At 60.8% G+C, this 17,461-nt stretch overlaps 2 protein-coding genes across 8 annotated transcripts in view; one reads left to right on the top strand and one right to left on the bottom strand.

The window, feature by feature from the left end:
• Positions 1 to 4,739, top strand: part of IL4I1 (interleukin 4 induced 1) — a 37,652-nt gene extending 32,913 nt beyond the window's left edge. For all 7 annotated transcript variants that reach the window (XM_019425609.2, XM_019425610.2, XM_019425607.2 and 4 more), the window contains 5 exons: positions 332 to 444; positions 869 to 1,070; positions 2,775 to 2,843; positions 3,172 to 3,308; positions 3,799 to 4,739. In XM_019425609.2, coding sequence (XP_019281154.2) covers positions 332 to 444; positions 869 to 1,070; positions 2,775 to 2,843; positions 3,172 to 3,308; positions 3,799 to 4,720 — 1,443 coding nt within the window. In that variant the 3' untranslated portion in view covers positions 4,721 to 4,739. The remainder of the gene's footprint in view (positions 1 to 331; positions 445 to 868; positions 1,071 to 2,774; positions 2,844 to 3,171; positions 3,309 to 3,798) is intronic.
• Positions 4,740 to 4,995: 256 nt separating this feature from the next.
• TBC1D17 (TBC1 domain family member 17) lies at positions 4,996 to 17,335 on the bottom strand. The gene is made up of 17 exons (XM_053905653.1): positions 17,093 to 17,335; positions 16,714 to 16,812; positions 16,409 to 16,483; positions 12,218 to 12,341; positions 11,296 to 11,503; positions 10,761 to 10,872; positions 10,492 to 10,650; positions 10,033 to 10,161; positions 9,834 to 9,937; positions 8,903 to 8,997; positions 8,353 to 8,469; positions 8,149 to 8,249; positions 7,969 to 8,068; positions 6,662 to 6,759; positions 6,385 to 6,501; positions 5,804 to 5,890; positions 4,996 to 5,713 (listed from the first exon to the last, which is right to left on the bottom strand). The coding sequence occupies exons 1-17, from the start codon at positions 17,111 to 17,113 to the stop codon at positions 5,495 to 5,497; spliced, it is 1,965 nt and encodes a 654-aa protein (XP_053761628.1). The 5' UTR covers positions 17,114 to 17,335; the 3' UTR covers positions 4,996 to 5,494.
• Between the last annotated feature and the right edge of the window lie 126 nt (positions 17,336 to 17,461).

Genomic DNA, 17,461 nt, shown 5'->3' with positions numbered 1-17,461 from the left:
AAGCCGAGAAGGAGAATGGGCTGGGCCAGGACTTCTGTGCACGGAGGAAATCTTCCCCCTCCACCCCCACTCCCTAGGCTGGGAAGTTCCTCTGCAGTCTGGCTTGCAGTCGTCCTGCTGCAGCTGGGAAACTGCATATTGTACGCGCTTGCTAGGACATCTGTTCTCCCACCAGCTCCTCTGGCTTTTTCATGAAGAAGGGCGTCCTTCTCTAGTCTAGGTCTGGGCTGCCGGGGGGATGGAAGCTGGGTGCTGGCACAGGGTGGGGATGGGGGGGTCAGTGGGAGGAGCTGAAGGGCCCTGCTTGGCGCTCCCCACCCCCATCCCTCAGGTCACCATCCTGGAGGCAGACAACAGGATCGGAGGCCGCATCCTCACCTACCGGGACCGGAAGACAGGCTGGATTGGGGAGCTGGGAGCCATGCGCATGCCCAGCTCGCACAGGTGAGGCCTGGCCAGGCAGCCCTGTGGGCACCGAAGCCTCCCCTAGCCCCACCTCTGTGTCCCCGAGGTGCTCAGAGCTCCGTGTCCAGCCAGAGTTCCAGTTCTGCCCTCCCAACCTTGTCTCCTCCGCATCGCAAGCCCTCACCCGACCCAAGCTCTGTCCTCATTCCCGCTTCAGCCCCAACGAAAGCCTGCTGGGGCTCCAAACACGATCCGAAACCCGTACACCTTCAGCCTTCCAGCCTCTCTCTCCTCTCATTCCGGCCCCAGCTCCAGTGACCCGCCCTCCCACCCGACTCTAGCCCCGATGCGGACTCAGGCCCATCCCCAACCCCGCCCCCCCCTCCGGAAGAGGGGCCCCAACTCCTCCCAGCCCTGGCCCCGCCCCCGCCTGACCCTCAGCAGCCTCTCCCCGCTCCTTCAGGATCCTCCACCAGCTCTGCAAGAGTCTGGGACTCAACCTGACCAAATTCACTCAGTATGATGAGAACACGTGGGTAGAGGTCAACAACCTGAAGCTGCGCAACTATGTGGTGGAGAAGATGCCAGAGAAGCTGGGCTACAAGCTGCGCCCCAGGGAGAAGGGCCACTCGCCGGAAGACATCTATCAGATGGCTCTCAACCAGGTAGGCAGCCTCGGGAGCCCCGCGGCCCGTCCCTCACACCCCTCTGCCCTCGGTCTCTGATCCGCTTCTCACTCACGCTGTCCGGACAGCCTCAGATTCTACAAAGGCCTTTGGCTTAAACTTTGGTCTTCGACCTGATGTTTTCCCCATCCATCTTGGGGGACCCAGACTTTTGTCCACGTCCCCCCTCCCCGGGTCATACCCCAGGACCCTCCGGCTCCCACCGAGCTCAGCATCTTCCCTTAACTCCACGCATACTGCCGGGTTCCCCCATCTCACGATGGCCCCATCACCCCCACCCTAGTCACAAGGCAGACAGACCCTCAGGTGCTGTCCTAGCTCCCTCCCTGTCCCTTCCACCACCAGTCAGTCCCCAGCCCCATCCCTCCTGCCCCCTGACTCTCCTGCAGTGTTCCCACCCCTCTGTCCCCACGGGCCCTGCTCTGGCTCAGGCTTTTCACCCTGTTCCAGCCCCTGCTCACAGCTCCCTATGGCTCCCCAGCGCCTTAGCCTCAGGGTCAAGCCCTGAGTGGTCTGGTTTCTCTCACCCCTCTAGCCTCATCTCTCCTCCAAGAAGTGTTTGTTATCCTCCAAAGCCTTCGGAGTGGCCAAACACCCCAGCCCTGCACTCCTTCGTACCCACAATGCTCCTTCACCATCCTGCACCCATGCCCTTGCTCTTGCTTCCTGCCCCGCCTGGCAGGCCTTTTCCCTTTCCCACCCAGGGAACCCTACTAATCCCCCAAGAACCAGGTCCAACGTCCCCTCCTCCAGGAAGCCTTCACTGGTGCCCTCAGGGAGGAGCCAGCCTTGGCCTCCTCTGGGAGCTCCTGTCTGGCTCCCCTCCTGGACCAGGGTGGGCACTGAGTCCAGGCCATTTCTGTGCCCTGGCACTGACCAGTTCAGGGAGCCTAGGGAGATGCAAGGTGAATGATGAGTGAGTGAGCAAAGGAGCACATGCTTTGAGGAGTTCCCCAGCCACAGGGGAAAGCCACGTGGACAGAGAAGAAGGCTAACATCAGATGGGGCTGTGAGGCTCCCAGGAAGCGAGGAGACGTGAACAGCGCAGTAAAGGATGGCCACTCATGTTTCAGGCAAAGACAAGGCAGGGGAACGAGTGCAGTGGTGTGGTGCAGGTGTCGGGGGGGGGGGGGGGCCCGAAAGTGGTCTGGGCACTGCACATAGTGCTGCAGAACGACAGCTGCCATAAGATGGTGACTGAGGGGCCCCGGGCCCTGGGGAGCCACAGGAGGGTTGTGGGCAGGGGAGGATCCAGTGAATAACCCCTCAGGGCTGACAGGGGGCAGAAGGGACTCTGCTTCTGTCTGTGCCCCCGGTGATGCAGGTGACAATCACTAAGCACCAGGAGGATACAGCATTGACTAAAACAGACACGATACCTGCCTCTACTAACTCACAGACTAGGACAAGTGCAGGCCAACAGTACCCAATAGGACTGAGTGTGACACTGTCAGGGTGGGATGAAGGCTGGGGGATGAGGGGCATTAACAACTTGGGAAGAACTTCCCAGAGTGGAGGGCAAGGCCGAGGGCACAGCATGGACAAGGACCATGCTGACTTGAGCAAGAATGGTAAATGGCTGGTCATGGGCAGGTGCGGGAGGAGAACCCAGGTTTGGACCCCAAGTCTGGCTTCTGCAGTCCTGCCCCTGGAGCTCAGCACTGTCCCCTTGTTCCACCACAGGCCCTCAAAGATCTCAAGAAACTGGGCTGCAGAAAGGCAATGAAGAAGTTTGAAAGGCACACGCTCCTGGTGAGTGGGGGCCTTGGCGTCGCCGTCTGAGAAACAGAAACAAGGAGGGCACCCATGGGCTTTAGCCCTGGAGTCAGAAGGCAGGAGTCCCGGACTCCAGGCCTGCCACGGCCCTCCTGCCTGACCCGAGGCGGCACACGGCCCCCTCTCTGGGCTTGCGTCCCTCCTCTGGATGGCTAAGCTTCAGAGAACCGTACTAATATATTAGCTCACGGTCCTGTCACGGAACCAGGAGGCTCAGCCTGGGAGGGACCCCCATGGGAGCGGGGACAGAACAGGCAGGTGCAGGACGCTTGGGTCCTGACCCGGGCGCGCACCCATCCCCCAGGAATACCTCCTCGGGGAGGGGAACTTGAGCCAGCCGGCCGTTCGGCTCCTGGGAGACGTGATGTCCGAGGACGGCTTCTTCTATCTCAGCTTCGCGGAGGCCCTAAGGGCCCACAGCTGCCTCAGCGACCGGCTCCGGTGAGAGGCGGGGCCAGTGGACAGGGCGGGGCCGACGAGGGCCAATGCGGGCGAGAAACGGAGTGGGCGGAGCCGTTGGCGTTGGGTGGGGCGGGACTGGCGGGAAAGGAGCGGGACGCACAGGTGCGGGAAGGGGCACAGAGGGCGGAGAGACGCGGAGCTCGCGTCTGGCCACACGCGCCCTCTCGTCCCGGGTCCTCCGGAGGAACTGGATAAGAATGTTCCCGGAAAAAGGTGTGGCTCAGAGAAGAGACGGGGTTCCCGGGTCGCACATTCTCTGCTCCCTGGTCCTCCGGGTGATGTCAGGGACTGGCGAGGTCAAGGGTAGATGAATGGGCGGGGCCCGCGAGAAGGGGCAGGATAAGAGGGGACCCGGCAGGTGAAAACTAGGATGGGTACCGGGGAGTGCCCAGGGCGGGGCCCGCGGGAAGGAGCCCACGAGGCAGGGCAGTGCCCGAGCTCCCGGATCACGCTGTCGCCCTGCCCGCAGGTACAGCCGCATCGTGGGCGGCTGGGACCTGCTGCCGCGCGCGCTGCTGAGCTCGCTGTCGGGGCCAGTGTTGCTGCACTCGCCTGTCGTGGCGATAACGCAGAGGACGCACGATGTGCGCGTGCACGTCGCGAGCTCGCGCGGGGCCCGGAGTCTGAAGGCCATGACCGCGGATGTGGTGCTGCTCACCGCCAGCGGGCCGGCGCTACAGCGCATTGCCTTCTCGCCGCCGCTGACGCGCAGGGGGCAGGAGGCGCTGCGCGCGCTGCACTACGTGCCGGCCACCAAGGTGTTCCTGAGCTTCCGCCGGCCCTTTTGGCACGACGAGCACATCGAGGGCGGCCACTCGAGCACCGCCCGCCCGTCGCGCGTGATATTCTACCCGCCGCCGGGAGAGGGCGCGCTGCTTCTGGCTTCGTACACGTGGTCGGACGCGGCCACCGCCTTCGCCGGCCTGAGCCAGGACGAGGCGATGCGCGTGGCGCTCGATGACGTGGCGGCGCTGCACGGGACGATCGTGTACCGGCTCTGGGACGGCAGCGGCACAATCAAACGCTGGGCCGAGGACCCACACAGCCAGGGCGGCTTCGTGGTGCAGCCGCCGACGCTCTGGCAAGACGGCGGGGACGACGGGCAGGACTACGACTGGTCAGTCCCCTACGGCCGCATCTACTTCGCCGGTGAGCACACGGCCTACCCGCACGGCTGGGTGGAGACTGCTGTCAAGTCGGCGCTGCGCGCGGCCGTGTTAATCAACAGCCGCGAAGGGCACAGCCGCGAGGGGCACCCGCTGGTCAACGAGGAGGGGCTCGTGCGCCAGGTGCCCAGGCACACCCGGTGGGAGTTCCAAAAGGCTGGTGCCACCCACGCTCCGGCCGCACATGGGATGACCGCTCAGCACACCAAGAGACCCGAGCATTAAAAATGTATTTTCAGAAAAAGCCGTGTGGTTCAGTAGCTTCCCCAATGTGCACGAAGCAAAGCCGTTAGCCTTCGCGGTGGAAGGAGCTGCGCCTCGTTCTGGGGCCGCAGCAGCTGTCCTACTTCTTCCTGGGCGGTGGGGCCCCACCGGGGGAGGGGGAGAGGAGGGACCAGATGGACACCGCTTTGTGCCGCTGGTAGATGGTAATCACGGTGCCCACTCCGGCTGTCACCAAACAGAGGAGCCCTGATGTCAGTAATAGCCTAGCAGGCAGGGGGTTAAACACGAGTTTATTGTTTTCATGTAACAAGAAGCTGGTGGGCAGAGTCCCTAGAGTGTCTCAACAGCTCTGCAGGCCCTTCCATCTCGGTTATGTCCCGGACGTGTCCCCGCAAAGCTACCGGTGGCGGCCATACCCCAGCACTTCCTCCTCATTCCTCCAAAAGCCCCAAATCCAGGCGGGTAACAATAGCCCTACCTCCACGAGCCCCCCAAAGGCCTCCTCTGACGTCTCATTGGCTGGGTCGGGACCGCGTGATCAGGCGTCAGCAGAGCAGCAAGGCCACCACCCCCTCCCCATCCAGGTCCACGCCAAGATAGCCGCCTCCTTCACCTACACGAGGCCAGCTGGACACGGGAAGTGTCAGTTTAATGAGATGGGCTCTTTAGGAGCCGCGGGAGGTACGGTGGGGAGGCCCGCCCTCTTCGCACACTTCCTCCCCAGCCTCTGCGATCTGGATAAAGTGCTTGTGCCGGGCAGGCCGGCCGGGAGGGTTAAGACTTCACGCTTTCCTCTTCCTCCCCCTCCTCTTCCTCCTCCTCCGGCAGGATCTCCAGGCTGCTGTCCGGCTGCGGGGCTGTGTCCTCGGGGGGCGGTGGGGCCGGTGGGGCCCGGGTGGGCGACAGAGGCAGTGGGGAGGCAGGGGGCGAGGGGCTGTGGGGCTCTGTGGGTGGCACCAGACCCAAGACCTCCTGCACGTTGTGGGGCAGCTCCTGCAAAGTCGGCAGGTGGGAGCGAAAAGTCAGTGGTTTTACCGGGGGCGGCGGGGCAGGGAGGGGTGTTGGCAGAAGGCGGGGGCTCACCGGGCAGGCGGTCAGCTGCCGGTAGAGGGCCTCGGCCCGCGTCAGCACGTCCTCCACGCTCAGCTTCATGGTCAGCTCGTTGATGTGCTGTGGGAAGGGGTGCATCAGGCCTGCCGGCCTACGGGCCCTCTACCGCCACCGCCCCAGCGCCCATTCCGTGCCTCTGGCTGGGGACACAATGGAAGACAGACAGACTGGGGAAATGGGGGCCGCTTGCCAGATGCAAGTACAGTGAAGGGAAAGGGCACTGAGCTCCACCCCTATGGCCCTGTCGTGCATTAACGTGATAGGGAAGGGGTAGGTGCCCCCTCACGTGCTGGCCGCACCCCATAAGGGTGCTGCTGGCAGCCAGGGATAGGATGGGGTAGGGAAAACAGCCCGATGTCACGGCCATGGTGCTCACAGCTTAGCCAACCGCACTTCCCACAATCCTGTTTTGAGTAGTTGCTACCCCAAGGCAAAGTGTGGCATGGGCACAGCACCAGCCTCTGCGGAGTTCACACCTGAGCTGCCTTGAAACGCTTACGCAGGTCAGGACTGGCAGGGAGAAGGGGAGGACTGGGAAGGAGCCAAGGCCTCACCTTGAGGATCTCATTGGAGCCGAAGCCAGAAAGCATGAGGGTGTCCCGTTCCATGTCCAGAATGGCACAGGCCACCAACAGGTGCAGATTGGGGCCAGGGAGCCCCGTCCACAGCACCTGGGAGGGCCAGAGGGAGGAGTCACCGCGCAGTCTCTGCCTGAGGTCCCACCCAGGTCTGCCTCACCCCTGCCCACTTCCCCCCCACAACCTCCCAGCCTGGGGTTGCTGACCTATTTCTCCTTCCTGTTCACCCACTGACCCAAACTGGGGGGCCCACCTCCCACAGCCGAAGGACATCCGGGAAGGGGAATTCTCTCTTGAACCAGATGAGCAGCCACCGGAAGCAGAAGCAGAGAGAGCCAGAGTCCTGGGAGTCTGGAGGAAGACAGTGGTGGGGAGGGGAGGTGCTGAGCAGAGAGCAAGCCCCAAAGCCGTTCCAACCCCATTCTCATTTACAGTGTGCACGGTGGTCAGACTGCGACTCTAAGAAGTTATCTCGGTCGTAAGAATCTCCACCAGTCTAGGCAAGGAGCTTATGCCCAGCATGGGGAGGCTTCAGCAGCGAGCCAGGAATGCTCTGTGTCCGCAGGAACCTTCCAGACTCCAGATGAGGTGAGCCAGTCCCGTTTCCCACCTTCACATAAAAGGGGTGCAGTGTGCACTCGAGGAAAAAAATAAAAGGTACCAATACCCAATGCTGGTGGAGGCGTGAGGAAACGGGACGCTCGTGTGACACTCGTGTGACACATGTGTACTCGGCTAGCAAAAAAAAAGTTGGTAAAAACTTCCAGGAAAGCAGTGACGGGAACAAACATTTCAAAAGCCGTGAAACTATCTCCTGCCCTGAATACAATTTCACTTCTTGGGATTTAACCTGAAATAATCATCCCGACTATGGTCATTATGATGAGAAACTGCCAATAACTGACTCGTCCGGCAGGTCAGGGGAGATCTAGTCTTGTAGGCACTTAAGGCAGACACAACACCTGGTCCGGCAGCTAGTGTCCAGGCGCCCCCAGAAGTGGCCTGTGCTTTCCTGGATTGCCTCCTCTTTGGTGAGGCGATCTTGGCAATAGCTCCCTCCCCCAGGGCCACCCTAACATCAGTGAGGAAACGCCCCTAAAGAACTTAACTCATCGTCACCGGCGTCACCGGCGTTCAGAAAGAACCATATTATCGACAGCAGCTTTGACTTTCCTTATCGGGATTCCCTGCGTTTTTTACATCCAACAAGCAACGAAGAATAATTTTGAGGCCGGAATGCAGCGGGCCCAGCCCCGGGAGCCCCGACAACCAGTTTGCAATCCTGGTTCCAGGTGGGTGGAGGGACGAAGTGCTAGCAGCCGCGCCCAGCCCCCACCCCTTCCATCTGCGAAGTAAGGGGCTTGGGGAGCGTGGGGGGGGGGCACACGGGAGCGTGGATGCGTCTGCGCCTGTGGGGAGGTTTGCTTCCAAGGGCAATCCTGCGTAAATTGTGGGTTCTGGGTTATGCGGGGAGACATTTCTCTCGTTTGGATCAGGACCAAATGTCCCGGACACCGTCTGTGGCCCCGCCACCCACTGACCGCCCGCTGGGATGCCTACCCAGGAAATCGCAGAGCGACGGGTCCAGCACCCTCAGGAGCAGCAGGAGCTGCCCGAGCTGCCGCTTCATCGTCTCCTGACTCTCCTCGAAGTTCCCGTGCTGCAGGAGGGACGGCGAGATGAGGAGCCAGACCCCGGTCCCTGGAGGGGCCTGTCTCCCATGCCCGCGTGGGTCCTCACCACGAGCTCCATGAAGCCACAGAAACACCAGAAGGCATCCACCTCATTCTGAATGACGTAGAGGATCGGGGAGAGGAGGTCACTCATGCCCTGGACGTAGCCTGGGGGAACACGAGGTCAGGGCCCAGCCTAGGCCCTCAGCACCCCGCCCCCCTCCCCAAGGGAAGGCCGGACCCCCAACCCCTCCCCGGGCCGGCGTCGCACCGAGGTCGAAGTGGTACATGCAGTAGGTGAGGAGGATGTCGTTCAGCAGGCCCAGCCCTGGGTTCTCAGGACCCTCATAGAACTTGTTGGTCCTGTCGGTACGGCTCACGTCTCTCTCTGCGGAGACAGGGCATGGGATGCCAAAGTGACGAGGCTGTGGGGGCCCATCCCTGCTGACTGTGGGCACCAGCCCCCGCTCCTCCCTTCCACAGACCCCGGGCAGGTGTGAGTCGGTCCAGAAACCGTCTCGGGCGCTCTCACGTGAGGCGCCCTGCTTCATGCTTGGCCAGGTCGCTGCATCCTCCCAGCCACCAACAGTCACTGAGCCATCCACAGGTGGGAAACTGAGGCCCAAGGAGGCAAAACCACTCGCCAAGGCCTGACGGTACGCAGACGGCAGGCTGAGCCCAAGGAGTCTGGCTCCCTTCCCCTACTCCCCATCTCCTCACTGCAGATAACCTCATCCCTTTTCTCGGGAAGGTAGGGGGCTCCCCTGTCCTCTCCCTGCCGTTTCCCATCTCCCCGCCCCAGCCCCGGCCCCGCGACCCACCGATGAGGCTGCGGTAACCGTGCAGCAGTGAGTTCCTCCGCTCCTGCTCAGGGCTCACAGATTTCCACTGCAGCTTCATTCGGAAATACTCATCCCTGAGGGGCCCGGAGAGGGGTCACACAAGGCCACGACGCAAGCCACCCAGTCGCCCTCGCCCCTGTCCCCGTGCTTCCCCTTTCTGACATGTCTCACAACACACAACAGCCTTGTGAACTCTACACCCGACGTGGGGCTCAAACTCACGACCTCAAGATCGAGAGTCGCACGCTCTACAGTCTGGACCAACCAGGCACCCCCCCCCCCCCCGCCCTGTTGCAGGCTTTTGTTCCAAGTCTGTCATCCATCCCCACTGGACAGAGAGCACTGGGGCAGGGACCAGGACATACACAGTGGGGTCACAGTATGTACCAGGAAGGAGGAGAACTGGGCCCATGGGGTTAGGAGGACCGCCACAGAGTGCTGATGGCGGCAACGTTATGGTCTTGGAATGGAACAGCGATGGACATGGGAGATGGACCGGCCTGCCCACCACCGTCTCCCTGTGCCAGGGCCGGTGCCCGCACGTGCCAGGCTCTTGACTGACCTTTCAGGAGCCAGCCTACCTGTGCATCTGTGATGTATCAGGTGCCGTGCCGTGATAGGGGGATATGTTCAACTTGGGGGGTGGGAGCTGGGGAGGGCGGGGGGCGGCAGGCCCACAGTTTCTCGCTCGTGTTTTCTTTCTTTTTTTTTTTTTAAGTTTATTTATTTTGAGATTGTGAGCGAGGGAGAAGCAGAGAAAGGAGGTGAGAGAGAATCATAGGCAGGCTCCGTGCTGCCGGCACAGAGCCTGATGTGGGGCTCGAACCCGCGAACCGTGAGATCACGACCCGAGCCAAAACCAAGAGTCAGATACCTAACTGACGGAGCCCCCCAGGCGCCCCTCACTCACGTTTTCTTGCGCACGTGGGCCTTGTGCTCCTCGGCTGAGCCCTCCCAGCTGAGGTACCCCAGGAGGAACTTCCAAGCTTCGCGTCTCAGGCCGGGGCTCAGACCCTGGGGGAGAGAGCGGGGCCCGCCGCTCAGAGGAGCCTCCCCCTGGCCGCCGGCTGGCCCTCCCCGGTCCTCTGCCCACCCACCCGGCGCCTTACCCCCGAGAAGATCCGGGCCTTCAGCATGGGGACTTGCTGAAGGCGGCCCTCGGGGCCCACATGGTGGGCCCACTCCTCCTCTGTGACCGGAGGTGCCCGCTCCACGGCTGGCCGCGGGCCCAGCTCCACCTGCAAGACACAAGGCAAGTGAGCTCAGGGCCTCACCCATCCTCCGCAGGCCACCTGCACGGCAGCTCAGAGCCCTCCTTAGCTCCACGGACAGTTAACGTTCAGGGTGGGGAGCATCTCCTTCCCCGGGTCAGCGCCAAAGTCACCCTCCGTGTCAGGAAGGTCCTCCCCGAGCGTCACAGGCTATAAGCGTTTTCCTCGAGGTCACTCACACGATCTGGTGAGAGTGGTGCTCTGTCGTCCCCGTTATTGTGGAAAAGGGGACCCAAGGAAATGTGGTCGCCCGCCAAGGTGACGGCCAAAACACAGCAGGGTCGACCTGATACTCACACAGGAGATGACCTCGAACCCAGGCTCGGGCTCGTCATCGGGCGGTGGAGGAAGGTCGGGGGAGGCCCCCTCTGGGTGTGGCTGCAGGGCTCCCCGGAAGAAGTTGGTCACACGGGAGAAGCCGCCGAAGGTGGTGGAGTAGGGGTCCTGGAGGAAGCGCTGTGGACAGGGCCGGAGGGCGGTCACGGCTCCACCCCACCCTGCCCCGCCCACCAAGGCGTCCACCCCTCCCTGCCCACAGCGGCCCAGCCCGGCACCGGGACACTCACGGACACCACGTTGGAGCTGTCCTGGTCAAAGAGCTGGAGGTGGTGGAAGGAGCTGGAGAGGGCCGAGGAGTCGTGGGGGAAGACAAGGTAGAGGCGGGAGTCCTGCGGGGAGCTGGGGAGGGGCAGGTGCGGTGACACACTGGGTGGGTTCCCTCCCGCTTCCAGCTACAGCGGCCCAGCTGCCCTTGGGGAGGCCCTCGCCTCAGCTGGACCCCGGGGGTGGGCACACGACCCAGGGCTGGCCGGTGAGAGGCGGCTCCAGGATGCCGCTGGAGAAGGAACTGCTTCTGTCACCGGGGCCGCTAGGCCAGGCCTGCAGGGGCCCCCAGAGAGTGATACCAGCTCTGACGCAAAGAGAGCAATTCTTCCTAACGTTCCAGGGCCCGGGTCCTGCCTGAAACCAAACTACCCTTTGGCTTTGCGGTTACACGCACCAGTGGATTCCCCCTTTCCTGCCTTTAAAGCAGTCTGTTTCTTTCACAGCCCTGAGGGGCCGGGCCCCGGGCACAAAGGCCGGTGCTGGAGGAAGGCTCACCTGGCCAACAGCAGGTAGCGGCTGAGGACACGGAGGAGGGCGCGTGTACCCCCGCGGTGAAAGTGTAGTGCGGGCAGGGAGCCTCCGGCCTGGGTCACCAGGACCAGGTAGGCCCAGCTGAGACCTGGCTTAGACCGGCGGATGGACTTGAGCTCCCCCAGACTCACCGAGAAGGCCCAGGAGCCCCGGGGAGAGCTGGGCTCTGCACCTGGAGAAGAGAGCCGTGTTGGGAACGGGCACAGGGAGCCCGAGGCAGCACACACATCTCCCAGGAGCCCTCTGGGAGCCCTGGGTCGCCTCCTGTCTCCTCGGAAACGCCCACCGCGGGCTTGCTCCGGAACCTCCCTCGGCTCTCAGGGTGACGGCTTTGTTCCTCGAGCTGGTGGCAGGCCCCTCGGGTCTACCCCCTGCCCGTCTTGTCTCCAGTTCGTTCTCCAGACCCCACACTCAGGCCACAGCTCGAGTTTCCTAAATACACCCGATGCCCTGTGCCTCTGGCCTTGCACGGCTGCTCTCTCTGCTGGGGAGAAAACTCCCAGGTGTCGCCCCCCCCGCCCCGCCCCCAGAGCCAGAGGCTGGCATCACCTCTTCCCAGAAGGCTTTTCTACTCCCCAGAGGGGCCAGATGCCTCCTCTGGGGCCCCCAGCACCCTGTTGAACTCCAGGATAGCCCAAATCACCCTGTGACTCTACAGCTGTCCACCCCCACAGCCAATGAGGGAGGGAGCCCGGTGAGATGAGCAAGGTGGGAAGCCCCGGGGACCCTGCCAGGCTGGACCTGGACCGGGGACAGTCCTGCACCCGATCCATTCTCCTGAGACTGGAAGGCCATCTTGACTGTGACCAGCAAAGCCTATGGAGCCATGACCGCGGAGGGTAAGCTGTGTCTCCACCTGCCCCTCAGGGGCACCGGCTCAGCCTACCTCTAGTGGGCTCTGAGTGGCGGGGCTGTGGCCGCACAGTGCTGATGACAGCCCAGTCGGGTTCGTAGCCGGGGTCAAAGGTCGGTTCCTCCTCAGAGGTGCAGGCGTCACCCCCACTCACATCCTTGGGGTAGGAAGATAAAGAGAGCGAGGGGCTGTAGATTCAGGACTTCCAGATCCGAGCTGTGAGGCTGCCCTGGAAGGCGGCCCCGTTGAACAAATAGGGCAACTGAGGCAGAGAGGGGGCACAATACTTGCCCAGAGTCACCCGGTGCGGCCAGGGACCGGGATAGGGCCAGGACTCAAAGCCAATCTCCTGGTGGCTCTAAGCCAAGCACCACCACACGGGGGAGCACAGAGAACGCCCGGGACTGTGCGCTCCACCCGCCGACTGCCGGAGGGCATAGTGCTTAAAGTTAAGTAGCCGGTAGTCACTGGGGCAACTCAAATCAAAGCCACCATCAGGTACCCTTCACACTCACCAGGACGGTGAGGATTAAAAAGACCGGTTAAGAGAAGCACTGGTAGAAAAAAATGGAACCGCATATACTGCCCCGGGAACGTAAATGGAAGGAGCTGCCGCGGAAAAACCTGGAAGTTCCTCAAAAGGTTAAATGTACAAGTACCATACGCCCCAGCGATTCTACTCCCAGGCGTATACCCAAGAGAAATGAAACCAAGCGTCCACACTTGAACGCACAAACGCTCAGAGCAGGATTATTCATAACAGCCCCAAAGGGGAAACAACCCAACCGACGCGTGAGCAAAATGCGTGGGGCTCCGTTTATACACCACGTCCAGGAAAGGCCAAGCCAGAGAGACGGATTACTGGTTGCCAGAGGCTGGGGGAGGAGAGGATGGGGAGCAGGGGCCAACGGGTGCAGGGTTTCTCGGGGGCGGGGGGGTGGGGGGGGTGACGAAATGTCCTGGACTTAGACAGCAGTGACAACTGCCAAGACTTTGCGAACAGAGAAACGCTCGCCTCTGTACTTTAAGAACTTAAGTTCTTCTGTAACCATGTGCTTTATCGTAAGTGAATTTTACCTCAATAAAAGAGGCAACTCACAGGTTGTTACGAAAACAAGTAAAGTGCCCTGCGTGGGGCCTGCTGGCAGATTTGGGTAAGCAGTGCAGGTGAGGGCCGTGCTGAGGGTCACAGTGCAGTCCCGGCCGATGGTGCTGGCCGCGGGCCATGGGGAAGGACAGGGAGGGGATGGGAGTCCCTTCACAGGACGGTATGCCTTCCTGTCAGGCAGAGGTTGGAAGGCGAAAACTACATTTCCCTGGCTCGTCTGCAGCTAGAGGTCAGGACGCAAGACAGAGGCTACCGGAAAGCAGAAGCGAGGCAAAGGCAACTTCTGGCTGTGCTGGCTGTGTTTGGCTGACGAAGAAGACTCCTGTTTTCCCCACACACAGAGAGGCGACTAGGGTAGAGGTGGTGGCTAGCTCAGTCTCCCAGTGCCAGGTACTAGCCTTGTAGGGCCCAAGCAGCTTCCTGCCCTTGGGTGGCAGCTGGTGGTAGGGACCGCTCCCAGGATGATCTCTCCCCGCTCCCTCATTTTGGCAGTGGCGGCAGCTCCCCTGGCAGGTCAGTTCTGCAGGGTCAGTCCCGTTCTATCAGCCCTTGAAAAAACTCTACAGGCCTCTCCCTGCCAGCAGGAGGGTGGCCTTTAATCCTTCCCTGCTGAAAGTAACTGGTGTTTTGTGCCTCCTACGATGAAACCCTGCGTGATGGGACCCTGTTGGAAGGACACAGACAGTGGATCCACCCAAAAGCCATTTCCGCTGCTCCCTCCAGGCTGACGGAGCCCCTCCCACGACAGAAGTTAAAACCTCCCCATGTTTCCTTTCCCAGCCTTCCCTGTGGCTCTGAGTGGCCGTAGGGACCCAACTCTGGCCAATGGGAGCTGAAATGACACCTGTGGGGAATGTAAAGGGAAATCCCTGATTTAAGAAAGGCACGTACAGGGATGAACACCCCGTTTAGAACAGCCTTTGGGTGCCATTGATGGAGAACATGGTGTCTGTAGCTGTGGCAGCCAACCAGGGCCAGAAGGGAGTCAGAGACACCCATCCACAAGGCTGCTGAACCAGCCCTGGCAAAGCCATCCCTGCCCTGCGTGTCTTGTGAGATGAATTTGATGTTTCGACGTTTACATGACAACGAGAGTCAGTGCTGCCGTCTGCGAATGTTTGCAGCTCTCTACTCCTTGGGCACACAGCAGGATCACTGTTCGCTGAACTCTACTGGCTGGCTGGAGCCATGCAGCTAGTCCTGACCAAGGGGCTGGGATGTCTCCAGGATGGACTGCTGAAATGCCGGGGAAGAACTCTCCCTCTGCCACAAGGAACGGTGGCTTCTAAGACAGCCACTCTAGCAGCACGCCTCCCCGAGTAATCGTGACGAACAGAGCTCCTTGGCCAACCTGCAGCACACATATAGAGTGAGCAAAAACAGCCAAAAAGGCTGGCGCTCCAGCAGCCTCTTTGGACCACAAGGCAGCCGTGAGGATGCATCCCGTGTGCTGGGGATGGCAGAGCAAAGATGGAAGGGACCCGCCGTCTTCTGGCCTTTTCAGCTGGAGAGGTATGAGCTTCTATCTAGCTGAAGCCACTGTTATTTCCATTTCTATCCCACGTAGCCAAATATAACTGCTAACTGATGCCGAGAGTTTGTGGGAGATCGAGAAAGACAGATGTGAATGGCACCCTGCCTGCCCCCCTCTTCTCTGCCTTAAAAAGCAGATGCAGGGGCTCAGCTCAAGCAGCCATTTAAAGGTGACCAGGGCAAGCGTGGTCTGGTCTCACCGATCCAGGCCCCGGGGTCACCAGCCACGGCCCGTAGCCCCATACGTCTTTGGCAGTCTTGTGAAACAAGAGAAATAAACTCGTCGGCTTAATTTGTTGTCGGCCAGATGTTGTGTTCCTTGGATTAATACGCTGTATGCACCTGTGCCGTTTCTGCTGAAACCCGTCTCAGTGAGTTTCTGTGGGTCAAAAGTAAGACTGCCAAGGAGAACAGCAACATTTTCAAGAAAGGCACTCAGACCGCCCGTGAGGCTGATGAAAAATGCAGAATCCTGGCTGGTTCTTCCTCAACCCCCGGAAGCCAGATCCCACAACGGATTCGCCACTTGTAATGCTCCCACACTAGGTTATTCAAAGCTCCACTGCCCCAGGTCAGGCTTCATTCTCTCTCCCTGGCCCAACACAATAACCTCTCCCTGGCCTCCCAGCCTCCAGTCTCCCTCCATTGAGACCTTCTGCCCACCCCCCACATGGTTTCCCATGGAAACTTTCCACACCCACACCCTTCTCCCCCGATGTTTCCCCCAGGGCCCCTAGAACGCAGCCCAAGCTTCTCAGTCGGGCATTTCACGTCGAACTACCTTCCCGGCAAAACCCTCTACAAGGGCATCTCATTCCCTCCCGTATCCTGAAATACTCTTTCTCCTACCATCCCTGAAATACTTTCTTGCCCCGTCCTCCTTCTTAGGGTTCCGGTGCCAATGTCTGCTTCCTCCGGAAATGGGCAGGGCTCTGGAATCAGAGTCTGGGTTCAAACTCAAGTTCCAACACCTCCTAGCTTTCTGACTTTGCAAACAGGGCTCCCAATCATTGTGCCTCAGTTCCCCTAAATACAGTGGGGGCGGGGACTAAGGCAGGGTCTGATTGAGACTCATCTCCGGTCCCAGCACAGAACCTGGTGACAGAAAGCCTCAGGAGTCTGTAATAACGAGAAGGGCAAAGTCTGGTACCCGGGGTAAGAAGGAGTACTGGTAAGTGGGCGAGTCACCTTGGTCACGTTCAGTTTCCTCTCTGGACACGGACGGCAGACCTGCCCGAGGGGAAACGCCACACCCTTTCAAGTTCTTGTAGGCTGAGAGGCCACGGAACCCGAATCCACAGGCTGTGTTGTCCTCTTGCATTCTGGCAGGGCTCTCCCAAAGAGCAAAGGGGATGAGAGGGCAGCTGTCCCCATGGCCACAAATCTCAGTGTCTGCTTTCTTTTGAATGGGCATCTTCAGCCCCATTTCACAGAGGGGAGGAAACCAAGGGGCAAAGAGAACCTAGATCCCAAGCAGGGTCACACAGGATCTAAGAGTTAGTCTGGGACTGAACCCAGGTCCTTCAGATGTCTTCTACCGCGGAAACCTGGAAAAAGCAAGTGGAGAAGAGAGAAAAGCCTACCTTCTTGGCGAAGAGAATCTGGGTGGAATCTCCAGCCTCCTCTACAGGAACCCACTGCAGGAGGACATCACTGTCCTGAGGAAAGGAGAGAGGAGTTTAGAAGTGCTGCCCTCCAATCTCCCCAAACCGTATTTCCAAACTTCTTCCCCAGTCTGGACCCCCCAGACTTACAAAGCCCCTTCTCTCCCTGCAGTCCGCACCCCCTGCCTTCCTAAAGCCCCATCGTGACCTCCAGACCATACGCCTACAGATGCGGCCTCCATCCCGCTCTGGGCCTGCCCGAGCCCCGCTGCCTCGCGGCCCACCTTCTCCACAACGCGGATGACGCCAGCGATGAGGGAGTCCGGGTCTTGGTGCTTCTTGGCACTGGTGTGCAGGTACACGCCACCCTTCTCAAACACCACCTGGGGACAGGAACCAGTGAGGGGCGGGGCCCAAGCGCAGGTAGACGCCCAGGGGGCGGGGCCTGGGAGGGGTCCAGCCGCTCAGGGGGCGGGGCCATAAGGTAAGGGTCTCGCCTAGGGCAGCGGAGGGGAGGGTGACAGCGCATTTATAAAGGAATGATGTGTTTGCTAAGGCTCAGCCGGGCTCCCAGAGCCCCGGCAGAGTCTTGGGGCGAAGCCGACCACCGGAGGGCGGCGTCTCGCAACCACAGAAGGGAAAGAATGCGTCCTCGGTGCTTACCTTGTAGCCGGCTCCCTCCATAGCCGCGGCCGAGGTCCCACTACCCAGGTCCTCTCCCTTTCCGGGTCATCGTGCTGTCACATCCGGATAGGAGACTCCCCTGAAGCCTGGACAGTGGTAGCGCCCTTGCCTGTTCTAGAACAGGAGTGGATGTAACCATCTTTCAGAATCGGGTGACTGAACTTGAACCACGAGGGCTTAAGTCACATGGCGCAAACGCTGAAGGTAGAGCAGCCCAGCGAGAGTGCGCAGACGCAGTGCTGCTCTCCTGACCGCGAAGTAAACAAGGGGGAGGATCCAAGGGCTCCACCCCTTCTCTCAAGCCCTCTCCGAAACACCTACTTCTTTCTCCATATTGTATACTGGCAT

The sequence above is a fragment of the Panthera pardus genome, unplaced genomic scaffold (genome assembly GCF_024362965.1).
Source record: "Panthera pardus isolate Hobbes unplaced genomic scaffold, ASM2436296v1 HiC_scaffold_18, whole genome shotgun sequence".
NCBI classification, from domain to species: Eukaryota; Metazoa; Chordata; class Mammalia; order Carnivora; family Felidae; genus Panthera; species Panthera pardus.
Note: the sequence above shows the minus strand (reverse complement) of the source record. Positions and strands in the feature narration are given on the sequence as shown.